Source organism: Asterias rubens, chromosome 10, assembly GCF_902459465.1.
Source record: "Asterias rubens chromosome 10, eAstRub1.3, whole genome shotgun sequence".
In the NCBI taxonomy this organism is placed as follows: Eukaryota; Metazoa; Echinodermata; class Asteroidea; order Forcipulatida; family Asteriidae; genus Asterias; species Asterias rubens.
The window spans coordinates 17,639,489-17,649,570 of record NC_047071.1 but is presented as its reverse complement, the minus strand read 5'-3'; the positions used below and the strand labels follow the sequence as shown (position 1 = coordinate 17,649,570).

The 10,082-nt window shown below is 40.4% G+C and overlaps 1 protein-coding gene across 2 annotated transcripts in view; it reads left to right on the top strand.

Annotated features, from left to right (window-relative positions):
* The first annotated feature begins 2,002 nt into the window (after window positions 1-2,002).
* LOC117295526 (ADAMTS-like protein 5) overlaps window positions 2,003-10,082 on the top strand; it is a 34,058-nt gene continuing 25,978 nt past the window's right edge. Inside the window, exon 1 of one of the 2 annotated variants that reach the window (XM_033778221.1) lies at window positions 2,003-2,704. In XM_033778221.1, coding sequence (XP_033634112.1) covers window positions 2,615-2,704 — 90 coding nt within the window. In that variant the 5' untranslated portion in view covers window positions 2,003-2,614. The remainder of the gene's footprint in view (window positions 2,705-10,082) is intronic. The other variant, XM_033778220.1, reaches the window with a different exon arrangement.

The window sequence follows — 10,082 nt, the reverse complement described above, 5'->3', positions numbered from 1 at the left end:
ACAACAGAGTTTTTAATTGACTACTTCAAACCCATTACTATTGGCCTTACTCTTGTGCCGTGGTGAGTAGCACCATAGCACGCGTGGCTCTCACCGTAAAGACCTTGTGACCGTCGTGCGGAGTGCGTCCTTGAAATGTCCAAGAACCAACCCAGCAACATCAGATAATAATTGGATGGTTCCATATGACAAACCATCCACACGGGGTCATGTTTGATGCGAGTTGCATTGTGCCAATCAAGCCTAACAGTACGCGTCAGTTTACGGTATAAAGTAATTAGCTAACACTGTGCTGTTAATTACGATGTGTAGATCTAAGGCAGGGCTAAGCGCCCCCATCATCCCCCACCAAAAAGAGCATCGATGGGGTTAAGCTTTAATCGTCTTAGAGATGGAGATGGGAGACAACCGATTAGGGGGGTGACACTTAGGGTTCACAGGGGGGTCTTCTTCGAGTTATTGTCCCCCTACCGTTTCATCCTCCATGGTTTGGACAAAGACCAATTCGCTGAAATCCCGGCTCAAAGTGGCCTGTCCACGTCGCATTGTGGTGGGCTTGAAGGGCCATTTTCAGATCGGCATGTTCGATCTAAACATTTATTTAGGGTGCCGGTTTTCTGACGGTCGTTAGTTTTGGGACCAGAACAGAGATGTGAAACAAAATAAAGACATAACGTGGTCAATAGCCATAAGCTATTTTTCATTGGTCTAATCAGCGTTTCATCTGACAGCTTTATTCAACTGAATTTGTGTCAATTTCGACACCTCCATTTTGTTAAGCATCCGCTCTCTTCAGACAAAACTACCAAGCATACAGTTAATTTATTTATTATTTTATACGTTATTTGTGTTACATCCGTTCCCAAATCAAAGACATTCGAGGTAACTTCTATACATTGTTTTAATTGAGCATGATTGGGACACCAACAACTAACAAGTGTACTGTTGTTAAAATAACACCAATGTAACTATGTTGACAGAAATAAGTGTTATTTGAACATCCTTTGGTGTTAATGTTGATTTATTTTCCTGTATCTATAGTGACAACACCCATGATGTCAATTTGTTTTTGCAGTGTATATCTTAGTTCATGCGTGCATTCATCAGAAGATAATTATGGCATAACGCATGTTTTGAAGTCTTTCATCTTTCATTCTTCGCTCCGATCCGTTCCCAGCGATGGTCCCCGTCAAAGATGCCGGGCAACCCCGATCCAGAGGATTAAGTCCCGGTATCGACTTATTGACAGACGGTGGAATGCAACAACTTCGCCCGACATTAAATATTCATATTGTTTATTCTGGCTGTCATTGAGACCCACTAGCCAATCATCAGCGCGGGTTGGACAGTGACGTCACGGTAATCGAGACCAACGTCCAATGGGACTTACGTAAATCAATGAGAGCTTATCTTCCATGGTTTATATCGAGCGTAATTAGTAGTGACAAAGTTACTATTAATGAGTGTCATTAATATTTAATGACCAGACAGTTTCATTGCCGGAACCTACGTTTCGGCACAAACTCATGGCGTCTTTTAGAAGTCGGCTTCAGAACACTGTGCTATGATGACAAAGCTTTGCCGACTTTCATATTCCCACATTTCAATATTTTACCAATGCATCAGTTATTTCACTGCAGAAACTCCACAAAATATACGATTTATGGTTATGATCTTAACGGCTTATAATAACAAGCGTATATAACACACCACACTATGTATTGTTGATATAATCACCGTGAATGGACACACAAGTTTTGAACTTTGCCTAACGTAGAATTCATCCAAACCAAAATAAGGCGCCCCCATTACTTCCCCTTGCCTGTGGACAGTGATCACTTGTCAAAGCGCGGCTCCCCCTTCTCTTCCTCTGAGTGGCTGAGCCGTGCTTTTGTCATACTGCGCGGGGCGTTTTGTTGTGAGTCACGCTTGACTAGGTTGTGAGGCAGTGGTAACTGTGTTCAACTTTTCTACTGCACCTAGACAGGCCAGATAGTCTCTCACGGGGCACCCAGCATTGCTGACTAATCCCTTGAACTGACAGTGCACTGCTCATATATTGCCAGTGACTGCCTCCGCAGCAGAACTAGCAGAGCCCTCATAACAGTAGAGCTACGCGAGAGAGCTACCACGGCAAAACGAGCATCTCTCGCAGTAAACATTCTTGGACATAAAGCATAAAACATAAGTTCAACAAATGATACTCTTATTATGAAGTTTTCTTTGCACATGGGATTTTGAGGAATGTCAACTCTTGTGTGATATACTTGGACTTTTATGCGCAGATAGTGGATAGATAGCAACGGGACTTTAGAGATTGCGATTTGGGGAACTTTTGGTGGTAGTCAACTTATCTACATTGCTGAGATAGGTGGCTGCTTTAACTAAGCGGTTCGTGTACGGCTGGTCCCGACGGAGCTATTTGTGTCAATACATCTTACAATTGTCTTGGGAGTTGTTAATAATCGCCACTTAAGACACTCTCCTGGAAGACACAGTGTTTGTTGTTTTCGCAGAACCATCAGAGGAGTTGTTAAAAAATTAATAACAAGTGAACAGCCACACTCACACATCCAACTTTCTTCATTTTTCCAGAGGTTAATTTCCTTCTAAAATGAGGACGTGTATCTTCGGAGCGGTGTTTCTGGCGTTCTTCGCTGCGTGTTTGGTTTACACAGCTGACGCTGCAGACAAGATCTCAAAGGTAAGTGTGCAAATATGACTTACGATTTACATCTCTCGAACCCATTGACAGGAAATAGTTGTTTGTCAAATGAATGCAATGTTCTGGTTAGTGTACTCTAGAAGTCAGATGAAATGTTTAATTAAGAAACATGGGTTGTAGACCACAATGCTTGGCATTCATTCACTAAAATAACGTTAGGGAGTTTGTAAATAATTGTTATAAAAGTTTGTCAAATTGCTTGGATAACTGGGTCTAAACTTCACGAGGCTCAACCGCAGGAGTGAATTAATGAGTGACAAAATGGGAAATTGTCATGCATGCTGTTTTTCAAGAATTTATCAAAATGTATACTTTCTAAGCCTTAAATGTCAGCTAGGCATGTATTTGCAATTCGCCCGCGTAATCGACTGCCTTATCCGTATTTGCGCGAGCTTCTTTCCTTCAATAAAACAATGTAGGCATATTCAACATTTTCTCATTATCTTTAAACATGGTTAAAAAAAAAAATAAAAAAAAAAAAAACATTTATCTGCCAGCCTCGGTGTGAGGTTGGTTTGGTTCGATTGGGAGAAATAATAAATGGATTCATCCGTCAGTTATTTAATTAATTTGTTCTTTCCGAGAAAATATAATTAGCAGTTGCAAACTGCTACCAACCAAAAGGACCCATGATATATTATTGCAAACACTAGATAATGGCCTGACAATTCGATCCTAACAGAGGCTTTCTCGAAGGTTTTATTTGTTGGCAACAATTACACTACACGCACTTTAAGATGTTCCGCAAGATATGTAACTTTAAGAGATTAAATTAAAAGGAAAGGCGATGATCCAAAACATCTTCAAGTGATGGAGTGCTTAAGATGAGTCAGCTATCAAGACTGATCTTTCAAGACAAATTGATTCCGTTATTGAGAGTCTGCTTAAAGGGGATGATACGGCTAGTAAAAAGGTTTAATTGAAATGAGTTTTGAGAAAATTGAATTAGCTGTTGCAAAATGCTTACCAACCAAAAACGAAAAGGACAAAAATGCAAACATATAGTTAATGGCCTGACGTTTCTGACGTTTTGACCCTATACTAGCTGAGTCTTTCTCGAAGGTTTTTGTTTTTGTTCGAAGACTAAACAAAAAGGACAACTTTCGAGAAAGACTTTTCTATAGTCGAAACGTCAGGCCATTAACTTTTGTTTGTGCCTAAATGAATTTTCTTACACCACAGTTTGTCGCAGTGGTACAGGTTTGTTACTGCAAAGAATGTAGAATACAACTCTTGTTTAAAATACATGCATGCTGAATTACACTGAAAAGACCAAGTCTGGCAAGGGTTTGGCAAAAATTAAACTTGTATTTTGGTCTGTCAAAATAATGTGCTCTCGAAAGTGTTGCAGGCCGATATTTTTTGTGATGAAATGTCAGCATGTTGTCTGTAGCATGTCTTGACACTCAGTGCTGTGATCAAAAGCATGAAGGTAGAATTTCTGCCTCCTCGTCAAAAGCAAGTTCCAAAAACCATTGTTTATCACAGAGTAGCACATTTTACTTCCGAACTGTGTGTTCCACCGTGGAGCCCACAAAGTGTCGTTGGCACGGACCACCTTTCGATAAGTATACTTTTTTTTTTTAGACTGGAGACATGCCGGCTGGTTCAATAAAGTTGATCTTTGGAGTGAGGCCCTTACATTACAACAATAGACACTAAGCCATCAAACAATCATCGTTTACCAAATGTATGTACCTGGTCGACATTTTACAGTGGAAGGGGGAAGTAACAACACGCCACCGAGACAAGGAATGATTAATCTTTAAACGGGGTTTACAATTCTCGAAACAAAGTGTTCGATCTGTAGGTAGCTGTGTCTGACGATCATACAATGGGTTGGGAGTTATTTTTTGTGAATGCTCTTAATAATTTTGCCACCGTGTAAATAACCTCAAAGCAGACTCGCTTCGTATACACTGTCTGATAAAGCATGAAGAAAAATGCACACACGAAATTGTGCAAGATCACAGTTGTCTGACTATCAAACTGTTGTGATGTAACTTTCAGACTTGACAACAAACAAATCAGACGCGAAAATCATGATGACGAATAATCTTTAAAAAATCCTTTGTATTTTGTTTTGGTGTAAAGCATGGTACAAATGCACACACAAAAACTGTGCAATATCAGATGTCTCAAACTGTAGTGACGGAACTTTTTGACTTAAAGGCAGGGGACACTATTGGTAATTACTCAAAATAATCATTAGCATAAAATCTTTCTTGGTGACGATTAATGGGGAGAGGTTGATGGTATAAAACATCGTGTGAAACGGCTCCTTCTAAAGTGCCATAGTTTTCGAGAAAGAACTAATTTTCCACGAATTCGATTTCGAGACCTCAGATTTGGAACTTGAGGTCTCGAAATCAACCATCTAAGCGCACACAACTTTGTGTGACAATGGTGTTTTTTTCTTTCATTATTATCTTGCAACTTCGATGACCGATTGAGCTCAAATTTTCACAGGTTTGTTATTTTATGCATATGTTGAGATACACCAAGTGTGAAGGCTAGTCTTTGACAATTACCAATAGTGTCCACTGCCTTTAAAAAAAAAAAAAATAGGCGCGAAAATCTTGATGACGAATAAATCCTGTAGGTGTGGTTGGGTGGGGCTTTAATCTGAAACAGAGTGGGGGCAGTCCTGCACTCAAGACCAAGGCCTGAGCAGGGCGGAGCCCAAGGCATCAGAATGTTGCAATTAATTTGATGGAAAATCAACTAAGTAGCGTGCAAGAATGATAATCAATCTATGTGCAAGTTCATTAAGATCTGATTTGTCTTACAGCCGCTCAGAAATCAAGAATTATTTTGCCTCAAAGCGAAACTCGCCCTTGGGGGCACATTGAATCAATTTGCGACAGAGCTGAGGAGATTACCGCTTGCAAATTGCTCAAAATGAGACAGTATCCGCCATTCGACATTGACATGTTTCTGTGGGGGTTAGCTAAATAATGTAACACCTTGAGCAAACCTAGCTGTAAGACTTTCCCCTAGTTACTAATTTAATTTAATGTCTTGAATTTATCTTCATGATCTACATTTTAATCACTCCCTTTGCAAGTGCGTTGCTGTAAGCATTCGTGTCGGGTGCAGAACCACAGTTTGCTAACACACAAAAAATACAACAGTTTAAAATATGTAATGTCAATTTTGTTTACGTGCTGAGTTTTTTGTTTTAACTTTGCTAGGTCTACAAAGTCGTTTACTACGAAGCAAGATTATGTGGGTACATGCACAATTACTTGGTTTACATACAAAAAGACCATACCTACTTCTAAATTTAATACACGTGCCCACATCGTATTAGGGTTTGTATGGGGTAGAGTATAAATATAAACCAGTGAAAGTGATCCGTTGAAACCACAATAACATTATTATATGATCTCCTGAAGTTTTACGCTCACCGTCATGTTTTTAACTTCTCTGTAGTCGCTCTGAAACTACCCTTGCGGCATTATTATCTTCCTATATTCATTGTCCATAGTTCCTTTCCCCTAGTCTTTTTTCCTGTTTTCATCAAATAAGTTTAGTTTGAAAACGCTTTAGGGCATAGCATAATACGAGCTGGTGATATTTCTCCGATACAAAACAGTAATAAAACCGTCCCCTGACTTTGACGTATGTGACTTGATTGATAACCCCCTTTTTCATTATTATTGGCGGGCAGAGTAAACTCTCTCTCTCCTACGGGTTGGTTCACGGCTCGAAGGATCCATACACCAATCCTGGATCCACATGTGACTCAAAAAAGTGTTTCTAAAGCCGACAAAAGGATGACAAATCCGTCGAACATTTCAGCAGGAGTGGGGGTTTGGGTGGTGACACACAACACCCGACTAGATAATATTTAGACCCGTCGGGTGGAATTAAGGTGGTGGTATTGACGGCTGTATAGATGTGCGGTGACACTCAATTGGACAAAAGGAAGCTTGGATGTACAATTACCGGAAAAATGACAATTCCTTCCCTTCAAAGACAGACAGAGGCAGTTGTAGGCTGGCTGGCAAACATTTTGGATAATTACAACAATTGTGTCTGCTTCCCCCTCTCACGCCCCAGGTCCACCTCCAATCCGCTGCATACACACTATCCTTTCTCGTTGACAAAGAAAAGGTGATCATTAAATTCTTCACTGTGACACTTTTTTCCTGCCGAGCTTATTCCGGGGTACCGACTTTGCGGCAACAACCAATTCTTTGAATGGTAGAATATTAATACAACCCCTTTTCAATAGTGTTTCCTGGCGTTTACAAAACAACCCTACAAGGTCTACATTTTGAGAGAGAGAAAAAATTTGAACGAGAAAAGTTTGGATAGCGGTGATACGTATTGTCGGATCGCCGCACGGGGTCCGGGAAGCTACGGGGCGTAATGACTCGCTTCACCGGGCCTCCCTACCGGCCACACTCTATACAACACCTTTAATAAATAGGCGGTGTTATAGGTCTAACTTCCCCGGAACACCTACAAACTTTGATTTGTGTTTCCCCCCTGCTTCTCCCACGGGTTCAACTTAGTCACCTACCCCAGCAAGACCCTAGCGGGGAAATCCTCAACGAAAACATTAGACGCTTTTCAGCAGGGTACCAACATCTTATTGCACCCTCCCGTTGGTTGCACCTCCAACCCTACCGGTGTTCACACGCCGGGATTACGCATGCTTGCTTGGCTCTAGCTTTTAATATACAGAAGTATTAGAAGTCCCGTAAGTGCTTTCGGTTCTTCAACTGTGCCCCACAACCAATGTTTCTCGCTCATTTACCACCAGACACAAGCTCCCTTAAAGCCACTGGACACCTTTGGTAATTGTCAAAGACTAGTATTCTCACTTGGTGTATCCCAACATATTTATGCTTAATAAATAACAACTCAGTGAAAACTTTGACTCAAGTTGCAAGAGAATAATGAAAAGAAGAAAAAAAACACCCTTGTTCCAAAAATGTGTGTGCTTTCTTCTGTCTAATAACTGGCTTGAGGTATTTTATTATTTGAGTGAGAAATTACCTCTTTCTCAAAAAATAAATGCTACTTCAGAGGGAGCCGTTTCTCACATAATTTTATACCATCAACAATTGAACGTTACCAAGTAAGTTTTTATGCTAACAATTCATTTGAGTAATACCCAATAGTGTCCAGTGCCTTTAACTATGCCCACCACCAATGCTTCTCGCTAGTTTACCACCAGACACAGGTTCCCTTAATGGTGCTTGTCCTAGGAGATTGCCACCGATGTAGTTTCCCCCTGAAGTTACAGGCACATCGATCATCCGCTGACAGAGGAATACTTACTGGTTTTGCTGGAGGCAACTAGGAGCAGGAGGTCTTACATTGGGATAAAACCTCGTTAGAATTTGGGCAAACCAAGAACCCACGCGTCCCTTGTTAGGGGAGTTGATATTTTGACCCGTTCAAAAGTTGTGCAACACTCCCCCTTGATCTGTCAAAGAAGTGTTTTCTCTTCAATATTTTTTTCCTTTCTGACAGTTTCTCCCTGTTTGTCCAGCTTCGTAAAAAGCGATTGAAGGTAGCCTGGGGCGTTCTATTTACGATTTGCGAGTCGGCTTAGGATACCGGATAGGTTAGGCAACTGTTAAAGAACACGTCCCCCTACCAGTAATGTGCTACACAATGTCAATCAGTCTTTCATGTTACTTTCACGTTGAAAGGGAAGTCTGCAAAATGAAACTTCGAGATAATCCAATTTTTGAAAAATGTAATTAGGAAACGATCACACAGCGTCTTACCATGTTGGCTTGTTTAGCAAATAAAGTACCTGTCAAACATGAATCAATCAGGAATTAAGAGCTTGTTGCACATTAACAGGTGTAAGTTCGCCCATTTCACATACAGTTCCCGTACCCCCAACAAGTGTAACATTTCCTGCGTTTGAATCATCTCATAAAAAGTTGCGTTCTTAAAAGAGTGACATCCGTAAGGCCCCCGTCAATGGAGGGCGCTGTTAAAATGTGTTGATGCCTTTGTTGTAGATCAAGGTTTTTTTTCTACAGCACCTCAGCAAGTAATATTTTAAGGGAATCTTTCTACCATCAGTATCTTTAAACCGCATAAGTTTAATGTAAATCTGTGGATGTTCGTGATTTGTGTCGTACAAAAAGTACCCAACCCCTTTAAGCAAGGTAACACGATTTTATGTACTTTCAAAAGTAGAAAGATCTTCGCAGGAAATGTTGGTGATTTACCTGTTGTGACAGTCTCTAAGTTTTAGTTTTCAGAATACTGATTTATAAATGTTTTTTGAGTATAGGCACCTTGACGCCTTTTCCTCCTAGGGGAGATATTGAAATGAGTATTCAAGGGCAAAATGCAAATTTATTTTGATGGATGTATAACTTCATCATGAGATTGCACTTGATGACAATTTTGTCTGTCATTCTAGACAGCCGTCTCACTATCCATTTATCTGATGCCAAGCTATGTTTCCGTCTATTGCAAAAGGTAATTGGCTTTAATCACTCCCTAGATGTAATCAGCGAGATAATTAATGTTAGAGATGCAGCGCCAGTCTCCATAGTTTCCAAATAGTCATAATGCCATACCAGTTACTGATTGGTATCTAGACGTGTCTACTGTGGGAGCATTTTTCCTGGACCATGGGAGCGTCTCCGGCGCCTTCTTGCTGACTCGAAGCAACATTGCCTGGAAATGATGTTATGTCAGTGATTCACCCTTCCTATTGCCAATAAGGAACTAGTCCCCCAGCGGACCCCATCTAAGGGTTGATTCGTCATTATAGATCTAAAGTAAACATTCAAACCTTTCCAGTTAGTTTTAAGTATAATGATGCATACGTGGGCACGTCGATAGAGACCAAGTTTGACCCGAAGTCACTGTTTCAACGAAAAATGTACCCACGAGAGCATATAATTGAGAGATAGAGAGTTGAATCAAAATGTCCCAAATTCGTCAGTATTTTCTTAAACTTAAAAGGAAGGTGTCAATTGTGCCCGTCGGATCCAGAATGTCATCAATTGCAACTATTTGAGGAGATACCATTAAGGTATCCCTGTAGTATGGTTTGTCTATATAACATGAAAGTTACACAGAGATGAAGAATCCATAATATGCTTTCCATCATTTTTTCTGAATGTAGTGAAGACGAATTGGAACAGTTGTTTGATCAATCGTTAGTTGAACTTTAGGATAGTCTTATAATTTTTTTGTGGGGATTTTAGTTTTTCACCGGAGATAAACAATGTTATTTGAGATGTATCCATGCATAATGTGTGCGCGTTAATTTTCCCCGAGTCATGTGCAAACATTTGCATATTATACACGAGCGGCATTCGAACCTACGACCTTTGCCATTCGAGTGCAGATGTCATATAGACCA